Raw genomic sequence first — 22,927 nt, forward strand, 5'->3', positions numbered from 1 at the left:
CAAGGATGGAAGTGAGTGCTACCCATGGAAATCAGTGGAGAACACCAACATCTTAGTAGTGGCTGGGCGGCAGCATGCCTACTGCCATGGAAAAGTATCAGCAGAGATAGGATTTACTACTCTATTGTCATATTCCATGAGAAAAAAACATTTTGAAATAATCCTGCCAATGAAAAGCCAGTGTAAATATAATATATTATTCCCATATTGCTGTTTTGGAGGTTGAGAGAGAGCAAGAGAGAGGTTCACAACAGCCATGCAATGGAGCCAATATCAATACTGCAGGTTACAGGTCAAATGCTTGTGAAGTTTGTCCTTGCATAATAGGTTTTAGGGAAAAAATAACAGGAGCTTTTTTAAAAACAAACAAATGTGTATTAAGTTAAGCATTTAAAATACCCTCCTGTTTTGATGAGGTGTTGAAATACCCTTGTGTCTGCCCAAAGGAAACAGAGTACTGCACTCATCTTTAAAGAGGTTTGTTTTCCCCCCCTAATCTGAGGCTGAACATCCATAGTAACTTATGGGATTTTAACTTTTGCTGGGCTGGTTGCTCACTCATGCTAGATTCGTTGCTTGCCCAGCCAGTAGGGACTGCAGCTAGAAAAGCGGGGATATTGCTTAAGAGGTTGCAAGGCTCCAGAATCCTGTGGATGGAAGGAATCAAGGAAACCAGTCAAAGTGCCTGAGGCTGCTTTTCATGGGAGACTACGGTAACTGGAGGGGAGCGACAGGCCTAACACACACACACACACATATCCCATTTGTTGCAGTGCTTCCCAGGTTGAACAGGTTGGCAGGAAAAGTAGTACAGTTTGCTCCTGAAATAAGCTGGCAGGGGCAGGATGAATTTTACAGCCTGAGGACCACATATCAGAGGTGGGTAGGGCCTGAAGCCAAAGTGGATGGAGCAATTAAAGTACAGTTTACCTACACACAGTCCAGAAGATGGGAAACTGCAAGCCTCAGCTCTGCCTCCTGAACTTGCAAAAGGAGCACAGACGATTGGGCAGGCTGTTGAGGAGGATGAAGAACTCTTAAGCCACATGTGTTGGATCCAACCTTAAGGTGGGGTGTGCTAGCCCTGCTGGACAAAGTGGGGCAGCAAAGGGAGGGGATTGCATGGACAGGTGGAGTCCCCCCAGCCCCAGGCGACTCCCGAGTGGAATAACAACTCAAGACAACGTGCTACGGGATTAAAATTGGCCACAACTTTGTTAAAGTTTCAGATGTAGGGAGACCTTGGCTTAGGCATTGGGCGTTTATCCCTCCCAGTCCCTGGCCGGGGATCTGGGGAACATCAGGGTTATCCAGAATGTGTGGGGATTGGGCTGGCTCTGGAGAACATATGTTCAAGCAGAGAGCCCGCCCCCCGTTTCGCCGCCATTGCAGGGAAGAGCAATGACATCCAATTGGCGTATGGCCAATGCCTCCCCTCAAAACAACCCCTTTAACAGGGAACCCTGGGATCGCCGCTGCAGGGGGAGCGTGGGCCACTGCTTCACACCCCCCCCCATTAAGGGAAGATAGAGTAAAGGATTCTGCCCAATGCCTGAAACCGCCAAAGTTGTGACATTTTGCTATAAGGAAGGCAAAACCTGCCAATGCAGGAAAATTCCTTTCCGGCCTTTCAACAGCGACCATAATGTAGCAGCGCCCTCGTACCTGTGGAGAAGAGATTAACCTGCAAAGGAAGGCTTAACTGAGGGAGGGCAGGGTGGGAGCAGCTCTGGAGCCAACTGACAATTCCCAGGTAAGATCCACCCTCTATTGTGTGAGTATGGCGGTCCCTCCTCCTACCTGGCCAGGTCCCCTGGCAACGCCTCCCCAGGTGGGATTGGGTAACTGCTTGAGGTAGGTGGAGACCTCCAGATTTCCAACCTGGGAAGGGCGAAGCCAGGCTATATGGCTGGGAGCCACATAGGATCCGGGGGGCTGCACGCGACTACGCAAAAGGTGCCCCCCATTTGATGTGGGGAGCGGTCATTCCTGTCTTAGAATCTGTAGGGCTGGTAATGATGTTTGGAGAGCGCTGCAGGGTCAGGGAGAGGTGTAGCATTTGGCAATGTGCCACAATTGTTAATTAGAATTTACATTTTTTAAAAGGTTGCAGTCGTGTCCACAAGCTGCTTAACACCAACCAATCTAAGCGAGTGTTAGTTAGGCAGCTCAAATGTTTGCTTAATGGTACCCATGTTCTCCAACACTGAATCGATTTCAGTAGCTTACTCTGAGGCTATGGGAAGAACTGGGGCAAAAGTTGCTATGAAGCCCCAGGCAGCGTAATAATTCTTCTGAACAAGTAAGAATGCCTGTGCAAAGGCTTGCACAAATATCTTGCATGACCTGGAAGATGTCAGGTGGTAACGACCTCATCAAACACAGGTTTATGATATACCACACATTTGTAGGGAGAGATTTCTCACGCAATGCTTTCATCACTGTTAATTGCACTCCTCTTGTATGTAGACAGGATTATGTTGTTGTGGCACAAAGGGGAGCCTGAAAAATGTAACCTTTAGTGTGAGTTTTGTTACCTCGCTCACGTCAACTGCCATTTATCACCAATATTTTAAAATGATACTAGTTTGCCCCTTACAAAGCTACAGTTCCAGCACCTTTGAAGAACTACAGTTCCCAATATTCTTTTTTTTTTTTTTAAGTATGTGTTTTAAATGTGCTGCAATGTGCACAGATACATCCTCCTAAAAGCTTAAGAATTATGTTTTTGGCATTTATGGAAACATACATACGTTGTGATGTCAGAAATTTGTTGACATTTATTGCTCTTTTTTAATATTTCAAAAATCCTAAAGGGAAATGTTCAGAAACGGTTATATTTGTTGGCAAGTCTGCTGTAGTAGGGAATGATCTGCTGATTCCAAACACTCTCCCAGCTAAACTAACCAGGGTAACACCCAGCATCACAACATTGTATTTTACCAATGTTCGGCTTTGTTTATTCACTCACATCTAGCCCATTAATATCCCTCCCCAAGCAAAGATCCACAGTGGAGAAAATGACTTCAGGTCGACTGAAAATGAAAAATAGACGTTCAGCCTTCAGATGATCTCATCCAGCCCCTTCTTACAATGTTAAAGGGGACCATTTACGCGTCCTGGAGAAGTACTTCATAGTGGCTGGCCTTTGCCTTTGTTTACTTCTTACAGGGAAAGCGCAAGACTTGTTCAAGGGAAACACTTCAATGAGTATAGGTAAGAACAGTTCCCAAGTTCTTGTGTGTCCTGGAGCTCCTTTGGGCTTCAGCTGTGCTGTTTCAGCACATTCAGCCACCCCAACAGCAATAAGGACTGGCCAGGTAGACCTTAAGCGGGTCCTACATGAATTCTGGAATGTAGTTCAGTAAACATTTAGGATGATGACACAACATAATCAATGGAGTAGTCTTGCCAGAAACCTCTTCTCTTGTAATACCAGCCAAATATATTAACAGAGATAACCATCAGCTGTGGCTTAACTCCACCGCTTTGGTACCACGCGCCTTCATCCAGTCTTTGGCTCTGAAACAGGAGTAGCCAACACCCTCCAGATGTTATTGGACTACAATAATCAATGTTTTATATTTGCTGTTAGCTGCCCTGAGCCACCCTGAGCCCAATTTTTAATCTGGGAAGGGCGGGGTATAAATAAAGTACTATTATTATTATTATTATTATTATTATTATTATTATTATTATTCCACATCAGCTGTGGGAAAGGGCAGTAGATCAATGGCAGAAGGTCTCAGGTTTAATCAGCAGCAACTGAAGGCAGGGCTGGGAATGCCACTTTCCATCATCAACCTTTTTATTCGACCGTCAGTCAGAAAAAAGTACATTTGTCAATACACAGTTAAAACAACCAGGAAGATTTTAGAACTTAGCCAACACTAAAATGGGCTAAACAGATAGCCCCATATCAATACAGTCAATTATAGTCTTGCGACGCTTAAAAGCTAAAAAAAGAAATTTGGCCACCAAGGAAGGTATAGCTCTAGTGACATTATTCAGCAAGCGTAAAACCTGGTTTTCTCCGGGTAGGAAGCTAAATTGACATAGGTGTGGGTCTATAAAATTTTGTCTAAGCTCTGCATAAGAAGGGCAAGTCAAGAGAATGTGTTCGGTGGACTCAACCACACCCATGGCACAATGACAGGTTCTCTGGGCGTATGGTACTCCCCTGTACCTTCCCCACAATATCGCAGAGTCAAGGACATTTAATCTAGCTGCTGTAAGAAGTCTGCGGTATTCAACATAGTGGATTTCTGCAAGGTAGGGGGCTGGTATGGTCCGATAAATCTGGTCCCCTAGGAACATCCCTGGTTTTACCAGGGCTATGTCCTCTTGTCTGGCAATGTCACTCAGTCTCCAGGAGATCACAGCTCTAGCTTGATTGTACGTCATAGACTCAAAGTAAAGGTGAGACAATCCGCAGGATTGAACCTCGTTAATGACCTCCCTTTCCCACGATGATTGGAAATCGTCCCTCAATATCAAGGGGGCAATACCCACTGGTTTAAAACAAAGCTTGAGCCATAGCCAGAGCTTCGTCTTCAAGGCCACATACTGTAGAACTTGCCAGCCAACCTCTAATCTCATAACCGCACCCGCTACCGAGGGGGGAATCCTAAGGATGGCTCTAAGGAATCGCGTTTGGATAGAATCCAGTTTCAAAAAATCCCTACGGGAGCCTAAAGAGATGCCCACCAAAAGAAGGGGGAGGACTTTCATTTGAAAGAGTCTCAAAGCTATCTTCACTGATTGAGCCTGATTCTTAGCATACAGAGATCTAATCTGGATGGCTGCTTTAGATGCATTAGTTGTTATATAGTCTCTATGGGCCAGAAAAGACCTATTTGACCGTATTACTTGTCCCAGATATTTAAAGCACTTAACCTGCTCTAGGGGGATCCCGTTCATCGACCATCAATGGAGTCTCGGTCGGGCAGAAAAGACCATGACCTTGGTCTTAGCATAGTTGGGTTGGAGCTCATGCTGATCACAGTATTCATGTAGAGCTTGCAACATTCTCCTCAGTCCAATAGGGGATCTGGCAAGAAGTGTGGCGTCATCCGCATACAGAAGAACATTCAGAGATCGGGCTGCTAATTTGGGGGGGGGTGGAAAGCATCATTGGCCATGTGAGTCACCAGTGAGTTAATGTAAAAGCTAAACAATGCTGGAGCCAATAGACAACCCTGTCTTACCCCTCTAGTGGTGGTAACAGGGTTGGAGACTAGGCCTTTATTGTCTAGCCTGATTCTCAGAAAGGTGTTTGTACGGAGGCTGATAATCAGATGAAGGAGACGACGATCGATCTTTGTAGCAGCCAGTTTTGTCCATAGCTGCTTTATAGAGATTCGATCAAATGCCTGCTTAAGGTCAATAAAAGCCACATGAAGAACCTTTGGGGCTTTGCCGGCATACTTTTCCTCCAGGTGATTCAAGATTAATATTTGGTCTGTGGTAGATCTTCCAGGGCGAAAACCCGCCTGTTCATCGGCAATGATATTGTCGTCCTCCATCCATTTCGATAGTTTGTTTAGCAGGTACCCCGAGTAAATCTTCCCAATGACATTTAGCAAGCTGATTGGCCTAAAGTTGCTCGGCTCTGTACGTGGGCCTTTCTTATGTATTAATACAATCAACGCAGAGCTCCAGCTTGAGGGAAATTTTGCTGTTTTGTTTATATGCGTGTAAAGTGCTGCTAAAAGTGGGATCCACCAATCTTTATTTGCTTTGATGGCATCAATGGATATAAGGTCATCACCGGGGGCCTTGCCTGCTTTAAATCGATCTATGAGAGTTTCAACTTCAGGGCATGTAACTGGGTCCCAATCGGGCAGTACTTCCGGCTCCACCGTATCTCCGCAGGCATCATGGGCTGCATACAGATCGGTGAAGTATCTTTCCCAAGTGTCCGCTGAGATGTGGGGTTCTATTATTGCAAGCGGCCTACCCAGGTATCTGGAAATTAACTGCCAAAAAGAGGCTGGATTTCTATTCTCTGCAGCTATCAAAAGGTTGTTCCAATTGTTTCTTTCTGCCTCGAGCTTCTTTTCCTTTAGTAGGACTTTGTAACTTCTCCTGAGGGTGATAAGGCGGTTATTTGGCATGGGGTCATTTGATGCTCTGTATGCCAACCATTCATTATACAGATGATTCTTGAAGTTTTTGCATTCCTCATCGAACCATTTTTTGTGGAAAAACTGTTTACCATGCTTTGTGGGGGACCGAGCTAATGTTGGTTTTAGAAGTTCTACTAAATCGTCATATATTGGTAGAGGCTCATCCGCCTGCATAAGGGAAGCCCTTTTTATTTGGAGCTGATCAGACCAGAGAAGTTCGTTCAACTGCTGGGCCGAGTTGGAGGTCCATTTAAGGGCTGTAGGTCTTATCTCCAGATGATCATTTGATAGGTGCACAAAGGAGTGCCTATCAAGTTCGTCAGCCAGAGTCAAGGAAATTTCTAGAGGGAAGTGATCACTCTCCAATCTTGTAGCCACCTTAAAGCTGGATATTTTTGGGGTAAGGTCGGGAGATATCCATACAAAATCAACAGTGGATGCACGTGAACCTGACCAATAGGTGAATTCGGCAGGGTAGTCCAAGCTGACTGCCCCATTTAGCAGAAGGAAATTGAGGGCCAGCAAGGTTTGCCTGCATTTGAAACCTGCGTAAGTGGCTATGTTATCTTTGAATTTCCTTGGTAAAAGATCTGTAGTCATAAGAGGTGAAGAAGGGTACTTGTTAAATTTAGAGAATAAGATTTGGTCAGTATGTGACAGGCGTCCATTAAAATCTCCCGCCAACAGAAAAGTGGCTTCGGGGTATTTATCAAAAAGCGTTTCCAATGTCACTTGGATTTCCTGCCATCTCAGATCAACCAAATTTCTCTTATAAATTGGACATAAGTAGATATTGATCACTACTATCGTTTCCTCTGCTGTTTGCAATTTTATAATCAGCATGAGTGACGACTGGATGTCGATTTTTTCGGCCTGAAGATTTATGGCTAAGGAAACAAAAGTAGCCAAGCCTCCTTGCGGTCTACCATGTGATAACGAGTTCTGCGTGGCATTCAGGTAGAAGCCCTTGTATCCTGTTAGATAGAAGTCCTCACAGGTCCATGACTCTTGGAATAGAAGGATGTGGCTGCCATTTATATAGGCAACAAATGATGGATCTGTCAGTTTGGATTTAATACCAGCCACATTCCATGATAGTAATGTAAGAGGCCGCTTTGTGTTTCCCTCAAGTCATGATTTCTCTTGCGTGGTTAATCCTGGAGAATCCAAATGGGGGTGTACGCTGCGTGAAGAGGCAGTAGGGTGAAAAAAGGCAGTGATTTTTGATTGTTTGCATTTCAGGTTCAAGTTGTCACATGTCACAGGAACAGCCAATGGCTGGGGCGAATTTATACATCGCTGTAAGAGAGAATCTTGATACGAGGGGGTGTTACTAGCCGACAAGTCCATAGACTCGTCGTTTGCCGTATGCTCTGTAGTTGCAGGAGTCGTGCCTTGAGGATCGAGGCTTGTTGAGGGGAAAGCACAATGTAAGACAGAAGAAAGACATCCTTTTCGGTTAGCTTCCAGTAGCTTGTTTAGCCTTGCCACTGCCTCAGTGTTTGTCCAAAGGGCTACTGGATCTCCCAGGGTCTCTTGCATCGTCATGGTATCAGCACAAGGAATGCAGCCATTTTGAGGATTGGAGATCGTTATCGCTGCAGGGGGGTCCACATGGGCTTGTGTCTGCCAATCTTTAGGAGCATCTATAATGGCCAAGGCTGGACCCGTCAAAGCTCTACCCCTTAAGGCAGTCCCTTCTTGCCGGTGGGATGGTCGGCTAGTAAATCGTAGGGAGGGGTTCATAGGAAGGGTCCGTTGCTGCGAATTTCGGTCATAATCCTCAATCCTCCTTGTAGGCCGGCTAACCAAATTTGCCGAGTTTGGGATTTTCCCAATAATGCCCCTACAGTTGTTAAAGAAGCATCTTTGTGGGAAGATTCCATACCAGTTGAGGCAATTTTGAAGTTTGCTCAAAAGTGAAGGAAGCCTGGGAGAGTCGAACTTGAGCAACAAGCGCTTAAATTTTGGAGTCTCTGGCAGCCATTCTAATGATAAGAGATCACCCTGGGCCAAGTAGGACCTGGTCAACATTCGCAATGAGATCACAGCAGCTTTACAATTTCTCCAGGCATAGTAGGGGAAGCAGGAGTGAGTGATGTTCAAGCATATATTGTTAGGGGTGAGTTGGAGGTTTACCAGCTGCTGCCCCCTACTTAGGCTCTGTGCCTCATGATTATCAGGTCCCTGATGATTTAATGGCGGATTCAAAATCGAGGCAGGGGTTTTGGTGAAGGCATTTAGTTTCCCCTCTAACATATTGATGGAAGCTGATAGCACCTTTATTTCGTCAGCCAAGTGCAGGCAATATTTCTGCAAAGTCCTCAGCTCCACTGATTGTACTATATCACATAAAGATTTACAATGAGGGTCGGGGTGGGGAGAGAGGCCATCTGGGCTGGAGGTTATATCCAACAGCGATTTGTCTCCTGGCAAGGGAGTATTTGAAGTCGTTGCGGGGTCATATGGACAGTCTACCTGCTTGGAGGTGTTTAAAGGGTTGTTTGGAGTCATTGCAGGATCATGTAGGCAATCTAACTGCTTGGAGGTAACAGGTGAAGGAAGCACAAGATTGCAGAAAAACTCCTCCAATGATGAGATAGAAGGCTCTAAGGTCTTAGGTGGTGAATCCAGCCCAGTAGGCTTCGAAACCTTAGACATAGGTTCTGAGGCATTAAAGGAAAGGTCTTCCACAGAAGAGGTACGACCACGTTTTAGGTTCGTCATGCTAAACCCCTTGAGCGGCTCGGTTATCTAAGAGTCCTCCAAAGGCCAAGCAAGAGCTGGTGGAAGGCCAGGGAAGCGCGGCCGATGGCTGCCCAAGTTACAGCTAATCAGGTTGTTAGCGAAGCTCATTAGGGAGATTTATGGCGCTGACTTTGCAAGCTTCCACAGGGTGAGTTCCTGGCGTTATCATCAAAACATTATCGTGCCAACTTCCAGAGAAAAATAGGAGTGGAGTAACTTACAGCATGAACTGGAAAGGGGAGCTCCAGCAAGTGCGTCTTACTTCGTCGCCATCTTGGCCCCCGGAATGCCACTTTCTGAAATCCCAGAAAGCTGCTGCCAGTCAGTGTCGGCTCAGTATAATGTCACTTCCTATGTTCCTCTGCAGCACTACACTGGCTACCCCTGCCCTAAAACTTTAGATTCTAAACTAGCCTTCCTTAACCTGGTGCCCTTTTAGATGTTTCACATCACAATTCTCATCGATGCCAGCCAGAATGGCCAATGAGTGATATTTGTCATTTACTAAAATACCTGGAGGGCACCAAGTTGGAGAATGAAGGATGAATGGGGATGGAGAGAAGCCCCAGAGACATAGTGTGAAAAGGGATACGCAATTCTGCCCCCCACCCCAAAAGAGAGTCAAAGTGGATTATGCAGGTCTGAAAGACCAGGCCTACATACATCAAATGCAATCGCTGTCTTGGGCCAATGGTTTTGTGAAACTATCATCGTATTCTGGGTGTAACATTTTGTACGGCACTCAAAATCTGTCTTTGTGCTTTTGATGAATCTTATCTGGAAATGACCCAGTGATTAATTTAAAAGTACACCCACACCATTTCAAGATATGGCCTCCTAGCATATGTTTGTTCTAGCTTTGCTTGAAAAATGTATGAGGCTTTCTGTTGTTCAGATTATAATTAAATGTTGTGGTTGCACAGTGCTGGTAGATTATATTTCATTGCCGTCTTTAACCTCTCTCTTTCTCTGTGCTCTAGATGAATCATGTTAAGCAGAAGTGGAACAAAAAGAAATATTATTCACACAGCACATGCTGAAGAAAAAATATCTAGAATTTATCTGGCTTAGCCTTCAGTATAAACATACTAACTAGGGAGAAAGCCCTTTTCAACAAAATGAGACTTGCTGCCGTGTGAACATTGCATAGGATTGCAAAGTTAATATGGTATATCTTTTGGCTTTGATTTTGCATCAGTGTTAATGTTTTCCCCTAGTTAACCAAGCTCAGAAAACAGCAAGCTTTCACACAGCTAAGATGTTTGGCAAGAAGTTCTCTGAATAGAGAGGGGCGGAGAAGCAGTACAAAAGTTCTATGAATGTGTGTCTGTTATGCAACAAGCCCTGTGCAATTCCTCTTTTGGATTGTGGCAGTTATTTTGACTCTGCTAATCTTGGCAAGTATTGGGTGTGTTCATAAAGTATGCTTGAGATCTTCGGGGGGGGGGGGATCTTCACCTAGAAGCACTCAAAACCAGCAAGGTAATTTGAAAGGATTCAGTTAAACAGAATGGAGGGAGCTCAGTACAACATAATTCCCATTCTCCCCTTTTTGTAGTTGCCCTTAAGCTAGTTATCTAACATCACACAAAGTTCACAGCCTGATCAAGGTACATTTTCTGCAGGTAGTTATTTGCTCACAGTTTTGTTTTTTTGTCAGGACTCTGAACAGAGTTGTGTAAATGGCTGATTCAGCTATTTGCCACTCACATCTAAACTCAGGCTATGTACACACCAACAGCTCAAAAAGCAGTGAGGTCATTCCTGCCACTATCCCCCCCCCCGCCCCGGCCACCCCAGCGTTTCAAGTCACTTTTTATGTTGCTCTTCACACTAGAGAGGAGGCGTGGATGTCTTCACCTGGTGCCCATTACCTGATTCGTTCCCCAGTGCCAAATTCCAATTCATCGAAGCTGTCATCTGCATGCGCTGTCACCTGTTGCATGTGCAACAGCTTCCTGAAATGTACACACCACTTCAGTTTAACCATGGCTTCCGTTTGCTAATTGGATGGAAGATGGTAAGAGCGAAAGAGCAACAGATGGGGCCATTTCTCAAGAAACTACACAACACCTATGCATTGCGGCTAATGTCTTCTTCAAAACAGCAGAGGTGGGAGCATTCTGGAGCCAGAGTAAGCGGTAACATATACACAGCCTCAGAATAAATCCTTTTGCCAAAGGATTAAAAAGGCAGGGGCATTACTGTGTAGAGGTCCCAAGCAGCTGAAAAATGATCTAGTTGAGAACATTTTGCTTCCTTCTTGCCTCCACATTGACCTCAAGCAACAAAGAGGAATGCATTTGAAGCTTTTGCTAACACAAAGATGTGTTGGATTTCAAACAAATGCGAAACTAATCTTGCCTCTGGCAAGTGTTCAGAAATGGGAATTACTAGTTTCCCAACAGCTGTGTTAGTCTTCAAATTAATTATTACTAAGCAGACCGATCCTGTGCACATTTACTCAGAAGTAGACCCTGAGGTGTTCCACTTCCTCCCACATAAAAGTGCACACAATTAATTAAGGAGCATCCCACCTCATGCAGTTTTATTGGTTGCAGGTTGATCACACAACACCAGTAACAAACAAACAAGGACCCCCCCCAAAAAAAAACTAAAACGCAACAGCAACGTTAATTTTATGCACTGATGAGTTGAAGCAATGTGTCTTGCTACTGTAATGTGAGTGTTTTCTTTATAGACTTCCTGGAAAAGGTGTGTTTTCATGAGGAATCTAAAAGAAAAGAGGGGGGAGAGGTAGCTTCAATGTGTGGAGTTTTCCTGGAGACAGGTCAAGGCAAAACTGGCTGAAAGGGAGAATGAACTGAATAATATAAGGGAGGAGTCCAAGTGACAAAGTGAAGGTCATGGGCAGTTTATCACAGAAAATGACACAGTGCTTTTTTTTGGGGGGGGGGTGTACTCAAAGGGTACGAAGTACCAGCACCTTTAAAAATAAAAAAATCACTGGATGACAGTAAAACTGGAGGAGGAGACTGTGATGCAAGAAGGAACTATTGTGATTTAGAAATGGTTTTTGTGTGGAACAAGTTCTGGGTGACACCATCAAGCTAAGAAGACCTGAATCATTTCAGTTTTGCATATAGTTTGGTAAAAGGTAGAGATAAAGGGACTCCTGACCATTAGGTCCAGTCGTGACCGACTCTGGGGTTCATCTTGCTTTATTGGCCGAGGGAGCCGGCATACAGCTTCCGGGTCATGTGGCCAGCATGACTAAGCCGCTTCTGGCAAACCAGAGCAGCACACGGAAACGCCGCTTACCTTCCTGCCAAAGAGGTACCTATTTATCTACTTGCACTTTGATGTGCTTTCAAACTGCTAGATGGGCAGGAGCTGGGACCGAACAACGGGAGCTCGCCCCGTCGCGGGGATTCGAACCGCCAACCTTCTGACCGGCAAGTCCTAGGCTCTGTGGTTTAACCCACAGCGCCACCCACGTAGGAGCGCACTAATAAAGCACCCCCTTCTAATCCAGTATCTGAGGCTCAGCTAAGATGAAATTGTTTTTAGAACATAGACCCAAAATGCTTTGTGAAGGGACATTTTTAAACGGGAGCCTCCTGAACTCATTATTAGTAGATGCATGAGGATAAGCAGAACGTAGAGCTCTACAGTGCCATAGCGGTACAAGCTGTAGAGTGGAGCCACTCTCTTGACACCAGAGCCACCTCTGCTACTTTCTTGCATGGGAGTAGAACTGGGCTATGTGAATACTGGATTGGCTCCACTGGGCATTCACATAGCCCTTCTCCGACTACTGACCCATCTCTATCCTGGTCAGGTCAGCCACAACAATGCCAGCATTGGGAGGCTGGTTCTTCCACGCTATATTACCTGGGAAACTACAGCTAAGTGTGTACACACTTGATTCCAGTGGGGCTGTTCAGAACAAACAGCCTTTGCAGAGCGTTAGATTTTTGTGTGTGTGTGAGAGTAAACAGGCCAAAAGTTGACAAAGGGAGTTTTCAGTGCGGCGGGGGATCACCGCCTTAAAGGAACAAGCTGCCCCACTACAAGCCAGAAACTCACATAGGGAACATTATCATTCGAAAGTATGCCTTTTATGCATTAGTCTAAAGTGAACAGTTAAGAGAAGACAAATCTTCCATTCATGTAGAAGTCACTCTAATTATGCAATTATACACTGCATACGCAACATACGTCGCACTAGTAACTGGTAGAAGTGCTGGATCAGGCACATTGCCTGTCACACTGGAACAACACCATGGTAACAGCTACCATTGGTAGATGACAATGCCTTTAAAAAAACAACTTGTCTGCATGCACCCATGTCCTACAACCTAGGGTCCCCAGATGTTGTTGAAGTATGACCACCCTCAGCCACCATGACCAATGATCTGAGATGACAGGAGTCCAAAAGCACCCTAAGGTTGGGGAAGGCTGCCCAAGAACTTGTTAGGTTTCAACCCTTTCCACTGGATTTTCTCTCAGGGTTGGAGAACCTCAGGCACAAGAGCTGAAAGGTCCTTCAGGTCCTTCTACCTAGCCCTCCAAACTGTCTCCTGAATGCAACCATCAGTGCTTTCGTCTGACTAAAATGTGTCCTTGAGCTCTAATAATGCCTCTGAGGGAAGTGTGAGTTTGTGTAGCAATTAGGCCACTGCAGGGAGGTAAGATTAGCATATCTCGCTCCACCTACTTTTGCTCCTGGCCCTGCCCAACACTGGCCTGCAACCTTCAGAAGGTTTTATAGAATTGTAGAGTTGGAAGGGTCATCAAGCGCAACCCCCTACAATTTAGGAATCTTTGGCCCAACATGGGGCTCGAACCCTTGACCTTGACTCTCATGCTCTACCAGCTGAGAATGCAGCCCTTGGGCTGAAAATGCCCCTCAGCTCTGCTCTAGAAGTTACAGTTTGGAGGGTGTATGTGTGTGTGTTGCAATCTGACTTCAGTGTGCATGCAAATAAATGCATATGTGAGTGTCATGCCCTTCTACCTCATCCCCTCAATAAATGTCTATATACACAGAATAAATGTTTATGGGGGTGTGTGACCTGCATCTGTTATATAGGAAGAACAGCTGAAACGATTGTGATATTGTGCTTTCCTTTTTTTTTTTTATAAAGCAAACAGCTATAGTCAGGTTACTGTCAAGCAGGTGAAAGAGAATCTCCAACTATATGGAAGGGAATGGTCTAGCATTGGAGTGGCGAGAAGAGAAGCAATACACACACACACAAACATGTATGTGTCTCTATTCTCATCTGTGACATATAACAAGGATAAGAAGCTGCCCGCTGCAAGCTATACTTCCTGTGATGCATTTTGAGTGATTTTAGCATCATTCAGCTGCTAAAAGAGAGTCAGGAATTGGAGAGAAGGACTGCTGAAAGAATTACTCAATATTTACAGGGAAACATAAGTTGCCAAGTCATCATGAGTTACTGGCACGCACATTTGAGCCCAATCATTAGGAAAGCTATGTCCTTACGTGACTACAAAAAATGAAATCATCATACTATTAGTTCTGCATCAACTACTTTCCAAGCACCGGTGATGTTAAAATTCACAGCCAGTTGTTCAGATGATGGGATGCATGGGGTGCTAGGAGTGGAGTAGTACTTCTGGTAGTGGACATGATGTGCTCTTTCTGGGGTAGTTTGTCCCCCCTCGGTCCCGACTCTGCACTCAGCTCTCATCTGTGGCTCCTAGAAGCTGTTAGCATAGGACAGTAGCCACACCCTGGGAAGAGCTTCACCTGGCCGGCTAAACCAGGTGAGGATAGCCAGTGGGTCTCAAACCCTCAGTGAGTCTGGGACTTCCCCTGCATGTGAAGACAGTCTCCAACAGCTTGAGCGGACAAAACCAATAGTGGGTCCACTGGTCAGGAAGATGATTACTGTATTGTAGAGGGGAGTGAGTGGCAGATGGGGTTCAACCACCTCTGAAGGTAGCTAGGAGAAGGAAAACTCTGATCCTAAACTTCCGCTAGCCTAGTGGGATATCTGCGGGAGAAGAAATGGCTAAGGAGTAAACCCTACACAAATCCAGAGTCCCTAAGATGGTTGGATGGCGCCTTGAATGCTTCCTTCCAGCAACTCCTGTAGCCAAGCTGGTTCCCAACACATTGCTCTGCTTTCCTTTGGGCCACATCAGTGAGGCCAAGAGGTGGGGTGTTGTCATCAGGACAGCCCAGGACCTCCATACACAATGCCCAGGCTTGCACCCTGGAGAGATCACTTCAGAGCTGCTAACGCACCAGTTTGACTTCACCCCTGGAGGCACACTCCATTGTCTATTGAGACAGATAGAAACCAATCCCAAATGCTCAGATGATGATAAGAAACGTGACTTCCCACAATGATTTATATGCATAAGCATACTATACCATTCACAGAAGACTGTCATATGGAAGAGATACTATCGCCCTGTTCTCTCTTTGGTGTTATTGCTGGTAAAAACATTGTGTATATAGGTATTAGGGGAACTCTACTCCAAGAAGATGGGAGTAAGATCAATTCAAAGCTTTTAATTCAGCTATAGGTAAAGGGACCCCTGACCATTAGGTCCAGTTGTGACCGACTCTGGGGTTGCGGCGCTCATCTCGCTTTATCGGCCAGGGTAGCCGGCGTACAGCTTCCGGGTCATGTGGCTAGCATGACTAAGCCGCTTCTGGCGAACCAGAGCAGCGCACGGAAACGCCGTTTACCTATTTATCTACTTGCACTTTGACATGCTTTCGAACTGCTAGGTTGGTAGGAGCAGTGGCCAAGCAACGGGAGCTCACCCCGTCACGGGGATTCGAACTGCTGACCTTCTGATCGGCAAGTCCTAGGCTCTGTGGTTTAACCCACAGCACCACCCGCGTCCCTAAATTCAGCTATATCTAGTATCTATTCTGGGAAATTGTTCATTGGTCCACTGTGCACTTGGACACCTCTTAAGATACAATTGGATTCCATGTTGAATCAAGATGGTGGACTGAACCCTTTCAAAACTGTACTGATTTTTCTTTTTTTCTTAGGACTTCCAAGCAATGCCAGACACAAGCCTGCTAGTAATTCATGTTTTAGGAAGGTCCTAAAATCTATAACGCTGTGTGCGCTAAAGCCTCTGTCCACGTGATGTATTAACACGTATGCAACTTGCTTTTATGTGTGTGCATTATTCCACCTTCACTTGGGACTGCTTCATCAATGCAAGGGAGGGTGTGGTGAAGAGAGGCTGAAAAAGGAGTCATAAAGCTTTCCATGGAGAAGCTGTGGCTTTTCACTACGGAAACAAACCCACACCTCTTCCCTCCTAAGAGATGCAAAGAACAAACAAGCAAAAAACCCAACTGACTGCAAAGCTGGTTATACAGGCTTAAATACCTTTGTTGCTGCTGCAGCTAGACAGCCCTCTACTTCCCTTTCCCTCCGTTTGCCTGATTAGAAATATCTTTGCCACAACATGCAAATAATCAGTATTGCCTGTTTCAAAAGGTTACGTGTCACTCAGGTCCTCTAAGTCGAAGCATGCATGCAAGGCCTATGGAGATGAGGAGGGCTGGCTTTGCATCAACATGTTTACTCTTGCATTTTTAAACATACAGATTGCTGCTGCAGTCTAAGGCAGCAGTCTAAGACTTCAAGAAGTCAGGCAACTGTTTGCCTTGCTTTTAGTCAAAGATTGGGAAGTACACCCAAAGATCATACAGCTCGTCTATTAGGCAAATCGTATTCCAAGTACCGGCGCTAGCTACCCCAAATGAGAAATCAGATTCATTTACAGATGCTGCGATATGCGAACAGCAAATGAAAGCGAGCAGCAGAGAATGTTTATGTGAGCAAGCATTGCATTGTTTCCTCATGACAAGGTAGTATAAGTGCAAGTAGATTTCTTTATAGAGTTTGTAATAAATTTACCCACGTTATGACTCACCAAAATATTTGCATGATGCCAGAATTCATCCTATGGTTGAAAACGCAGAAAATTTTTCTAGAACAGGGATGGAGCCACAATTAGGGAGCCACTAAAAAAATCCATTTTGTTATTTTGTTTCTTAAGAAGGGTGTTTGTGGAGGGCGATGGAGTGCTAAGATATTTTTGCATGTGTGTACAAACTGACTGCCTTGTGAGAAGGAAATTTCTCTCCAGTGAGCCATCAATGTGACTCTCAGCACCTCCATCTGTCTGCATAATTTCTCTAAGCTCTTATTTCTCTGTATCCCAAACTGTGCATTGCAGTGTATTACCATTATTGGGTTCGGACTGTACACAGAACAATTTAAGTGAACCTTTTTCTGTCTCTCTCTCTCCCTCCTCCATCCCTGCTCTAACAAATGATCCATGTTGTCAATTCTGCTGTGTCAGCTTCCTGATCAGCAGGAAGGTAGAAAACTCATAAGGGTAAATTGTGTAACCATTCAAGAAGACAGTTTTACCTTAAAAAAAAAAAAAAAAGCTTAGTTGCAGGGAGTTTTAATTACTTTGAAGCAATGTAAACAATACTTTTTAATCCACTTGTCATCACTTCATTGAAAGTTGTTGAGGACTAATGGATTGCTGCCAAGAAGAAAAAGAAAAAGCTTACATAAGGCAAATACAATGCAATTGTTACTTTGTAGGGAGTAACTATTTTGGGGCAGCTGCTCTGTAAACATGAAACTGCATTTTCCTAGACATTTGACTACATTTAACATTATACAGTCGTACCTTGGTTGATGAACGCCTTGCAACTTGAACGTTTTGGCTCCCAAGCACCGCAAACCCGGAAGTGAGTGATCCAATTCACAAATGTTCTTTGGAACCCAAACATCCAATGCTGCTTCCTGCAGCCAATAAGAACCCATGCCTTGGTTTCCAAACATTTTGGAAGTCGAACGGATTCTGTTCAACTTCCGAGGTACCACTGTAGTCTTAAAATATGGAGATATCTTAAGTGTTATGACCCATGCTAGGACTACCAATGAACAGCTGAATGAAAGACCCAAGGGCTGCCAGCTTAAAGCTCAAGGACAGAAGCATTTGACCCACTTTGTAAATTACAGAAGCCAAAGCCTGTTCCTGCACTAAAACACATTTCCCCACCTTCTGCAAACATTTTTAATTGATTACAAATCATGTCCCTGTTTTATCTCCAATGCTTTAAAAGTAGCAGCTCAAATCACTATTTTAACAAGCGCTTAGGAGTGGCAATTTAGAAAGCAGGTGTGCTACCATAACCTCATACCACATTTAAGTAGGGCATCAGGTACGAGTCATCATTATTTCTTCAAATAGCAAACTTGCTGGCCCCACTGCAGTGAATGGAGCTACCTTAGTATTATTGTTTATATACTTCAGCTTTATTCTCCAAGGAGCGTAAAGTAGCATAAATAGTTCCCCCCCCCTCATATAATCCCCACAAAACGACCCTGTGAGGTAGGTCAGGCTGACTGCCAACCTGAAAGTGCAGAACAATAATTAAATTGTTTTATTTAACGTACAGAAAGGGGCGCCATTCTTTCACCCTAGTTTTCAAGTAATGAAATACTATATTTTTTGCTCTATAAGACTCACTTTTTCCCTCCTAAAAAGTAAGGGGAAATGTGTGTGCATCTTATGGAGTGAATGCAGGCTTCGCAGCTATCCCAGAAGCCAGAACAGCAAGAGGGATTGCTGCTTTCACTGCGCAGCGATCCCTCTTGCTGTTCTGGCTTCTGAGATTCAGAATATTTTTTTTCTTATTTTCCTCCTCCAAAAACTAGGTGTGTCTTGTGGTCTGGTGCATCTTATAGAGCGAAAAATACGGTATATAGTTCTTCCATCTCCCTGCCCTGCCACAAGTAGAAAGGAAAGCTGCATGATGTCTCTAGTTGGTAGAGTTATTCATAGGGAATTGCATGCATTTTTTGCATCTCTTCATTATTCCACCTTTTATCTACATAGCCCTGTTCTATGACTCATCACTTCCTTTTGATGACTCATCACTTTCTGTTGATTCTTATCTTAGGACATGGGTTGTTGAACAGGTATAAAATTGTGTGTGTATATGTGTGTGCACATACAGGTATATATGTATAGAATACAACTTCAAGCAGAGAGGAAGAGGCTGCAATGGGAGGTGCTAAACCCTTTCCCAGCCCTGTCACCACAACACCTTCCCAAAACTGAGCTCATTTCCCGTCTCCAAGCCCAGTCGGGGGGGGGGGGAGCAGCTGGCTGAGAAAAGTTCACTAGCCTCTCTCATTTGCTCTTCTTCCACTTGAAATGACTACTCCCCACATTTTAGGTCTGTATGGTGCATTTTGTGCCTTAAGCCTAAACATCTATCCTGCATTTAACAAATGAGACAAATCGGTCCAATAATTACTTTTTTTTTTTGGAATGGCGTGATAGCTATCTGACAACATTTGAGGTGTTTAAACAGCTTGTACTATCGTGAAGTTTTCCTTCTTTTGTTATACAGCAACCAAACCATTATATGATATGCAGGAGAAGTTTGAAACCATAAACTGAATTATAGGCACACAAAAGGCTCCACTGTAAGCACACACCTTAGCAACCACATTGCTCACAAATACTTATATTCATTCAGTATGAAAGCAGCTTTATCATGCGATATGCTACATTTCGTTTATCCTGTGGAATTAGATAGACGGGACTACAGTGTCAACAGACCTATCCTTACAGGTTTGTTCACCTGACACTCCCAATCAAGAACCTCCCCTCCCTACCCCACCCCCCAAAATTGTCAGTATAACCTTCTCTTTAGAAAGAGCTCCCTTCAAAATGGTGGTGTATGGCATCTCACGTTATAGACCAGCAATTTAACACAGAGATACGCTGCACACTGTATAACCATGATGCAGTCCCTTTTATGGATATTTGTTCTTTATTATTTTTCTTAAAAGCATGGTTTTTTTTAGCAGCAACTCTTGGTAAAAACCAAAACCAAAATCTTAAAAGTGTTTAGCAATACTGTATCCAAGATAGTGCCCCACTAAAAAAAAACACTCCGGTTTCAAGGAATGGTTCATAGGAATGAAAAAAAGCTATAGAGAAACAGACCAAAAAAAGCCAAGACTGAGGTGATAATACTATTTTCAATTCTGAAAAACCTAATTCCTGCTTCAATGCATGATTGAATATATTTAGTTGCGAAAAGCAGTCCCTTTACAGTTTACATATGGAAACCACCCCCAAGAATGGATTTAAAGGGGGAACCATATTAAAGCATCATGGATTTCCTCTTTAAAATGTGCACTATGAACTACAGTCGTACCTTAGTTTCTGAACAGCTAAGTTCTTGAATGTTTTGGCTCCCGAATGCCGCAAACCCAGAAGTGACTATTCCGGTTTGCAAACTATTTTTGGAAGCCGGATGTCTGACGGGGCTTTTGATTGGCTGCAGGAGCTTCCTGCAGCCAATCAGAAGCCATGTTTTGGCTTCCAAATATTTTGGAAGTCAAACAGATTCCCAGAATGGATTCCGTTTGACTTCCAAGGTACGACTGTGCTCTCTCTGGCTGAGTAATTTTGTTCTTTTTGAAACTGAACTCAAAGCAGTGACCCCCTTCTCTTCAATGTTATTATTATGGAATACCTAAATGCCCATCACAGATTGGCATCTGCCCAATTGGCAAACGTACCACCCCTCTTTTTGCAGCCACAGAACCACATTATTGCTGGGCGAAAGCTACCAAAGCAAAACACAAAAAAGACTGAATCATGAAAATAGATTAAGCAGCACTGGTATTCTCCTATTGATTTACAATTTGGGGGTTGTGCGCAATTAGGTCATATTCAGAGCAGACCCACTAAAATCAGTAATTAGTAAAGTCCATTATTTCAGTGGACTATTTTAGTATAACTTAACTAGATGCAACCTTTTATGAAAGGTCTCCAAAATACTTGGCAAAAACCAATTATTTTTGTAAAACATAACCATGAAAACCACCTGGAATCTTATATAAGAGATGTTTGTACTTAGGAGATGTTTGTACATAATAGGCTGTATTCACAAGTGAATATTCCAGTGAAGCAGCAATTGAGATCCACAATAACTTCCAAACTATTCACATTAAATAACTGGCATAGCTATGAAGTAAACTGCATGCCAAATACCATGTGGTTACACCTAGATCATTCTTGATCCTAGAAAAGGCAGCTTTTTTCCAGAAACAGCTTCAGAAGTTTGTCTGAATGTTTTGAGATGTCCTATATCTTTGTTTTTGTAATTTTGTTTTTGAATTTCAGAAACAAGTTTATGAAGTTGTTTTTTTAAAGTGTAATGGTACGTCTTCCTAAAAAGTAGCAAGAGCAAAAGAGCTACATTTTATCAAACTCTTCCACACACAAAAACGCTTCCTCTACTTTGTCCCCTTTATATACAGATCACCTTCAGTAGTATTTTTTGGCATGTCGCACACTTCGGAAAAGTGACAATTTTGGAGGGCTTCATTATAGTGGTTTTTCAGGTCGGTGTACAAAGCAACTGTTTCTCCCGTGTGTGGAAATTGCAGCAGCTTCTCGTTGAGCAGTATCTGGATCTTGTACTCTTCCTTTGGACTTGTGGCTTGATCACAGTGATAAAGCACAAACAACAGGTTTGCGGCATAAGGGACGATGCGGCCACTACGAAATTTCCGATGCATCTGCCTGTGGTAGTTGTTAGCTTTAAGAGGCTCTTCGTCTTTGAAGTAGCCCATGAGAGCAAGGAGAGGTTGAAGGGTTTCTGCATGTCCAAACTGGAGGATCACGGGAGAGGAAATAGGCTTCGAACTAGAAAGTTTAAAAGCCAAGCAAAAGATGGTTAGTCAGATGAATCTAAGGGTGGATCTACACATTCGGAAAAACACACGCTATAAATAAGTCAGAAATCAAATCGTTATAACAAAAGAAAAAGAAATGCTATGGAAAAATCACATTTTTTTTTATTCTCCAGCACCATCTAGTGTTGCATGTTTATAACGCATTCAAAACGCTGTTTTTTGACTAATGTAGTGGAGTCCCAAGCAGTGAGGCACAACTACTGTATAGTTACAAGAATTAGCAAACAATGCTACTGTAAAAGAGTTGTTTTACTTTTGGTGGTCTGAACCGTAGGAATGGCATTTGACTGCTAAAGAACACTTGGTCAAGAAATCATTTATAATAATAATAATAATAATAATAATAATAATAATAATAATAATATGTTATTTTAAAGAAAAGAACTAGAAGATTACAGAGTTCAATCTCATTCCAGGTTAGAGATGACCTGCTGAGATCATGTGGATATTGGGGTGCAGTGGAAGAGAGCAATTCTCTAAAGAGAATGAATGGCAAAGCAGAGAATGTGCAACTCGCAACTCATCTACAGATGATGCGCTCACTCTGTAGTGATTTTTTTTGCACATGAATGGCGACTACTTCATTCATCCTATTGTCCAGGTACAGTGTCACAGCTGATCTTGGATTAGTTTCTCTCCACTGCTACCCACCTGTTTAGAACGGCCATGTTATGGACCTTTCTCCCTGTACAACATACTAAAAAGCCAACTGTTCCTCTCTGTCCTCGTGGCTACAACTCTGGTTCATGTAAGCCCTCTGGCCTCTTCCTCTTTCACATCTTAGTCCTCTCCCGTCTATCGAGAAACCAAAACCAAAATTATTCTCATTTCTCACTGATCTGACCACATCATTTGTTTCCTTCCCTGACTTCCCATGATCTTCTATAGTCAATAGAAAGCCTGGCCTTCAAGAACTCTCTTTGCCCCTGCTCAACCTATATTTTGACTCCTATTTCTCATTTTATCTCTGTCCATGAGCTCCACTCCTCCACCTTGACAGTCAACTGACCAAATGCCTGTTTCATTTCAGATTGTAAGTTCCTACTGAGTCAATGTTGCTTATGTAACTCTAATGTACCGCGGTGATGGTACAATATAAAAAAGTAATGCAAAAGCAGCTGTCTAGCTTCTTCTCCCCAAAACTATTATCAACGCTACTATTTATAGTTAATATATTTTTTAGAAAATTTAAAGGTCCGAGATCCCATGTTACTCATGATTCCATGTGCTCATGTTATAGTAAAGCAGAATGTCAACTCCAGTATTTTT

The 22,927-nt window shown here is 43.7% G+C and overlaps 1 protein-coding gene and 1 long non-coding RNA gene across 2 annotated transcripts in view; one reads left to right on the top strand and one right to left on the bottom strand.

Annotated features, from left to right (window-relative positions):
- The window catches only part of LOC310762792, a 24,674-nt gene continuing 1,747 nt past the window's right edge, over positions 1-22,927 (top strand). Inside the window, exons 1-2 of the long non-coding RNA XR_014548179.1 lie at positions 1-11; positions 1,638-1,753. This is a non-coding gene — a long non-coding RNA (uncharacterized lncRNA). The remainder of the gene's footprint in view (positions 12-1,637; positions 1,754-22,927) is intronic.
- MINPP1 (multiple inositol-polyphosphate phosphatase 1) overlaps positions 19,194-22,927 on the bottom strand; it is a 22,605-nt gene continuing 18,871 nt past the window's right edge. The window contains exon 5 of the mRNA XM_083614143.1: positions 19,194-21,608. Coding sequence (XP_083470269.1) covers positions 21,197-21,608 — 412 coding nt within the window. The 3' untranslated portion in view covers positions 19,194-21,196. The remainder of the gene's footprint in view (positions 21,609-22,927) is intronic.

This window comes from Podarcis filfolensis (genome assembly GCF_964270895.1).
Source record: "Podarcis filfolensis genome assembly, chromosome: 5".
NCBI classification, from domain to species: domain Eukaryota; kingdom Metazoa; phylum Chordata; class Lepidosauria; order Squamata; family Lacertidae; genus Podarcis; species Podarcis filfolensis.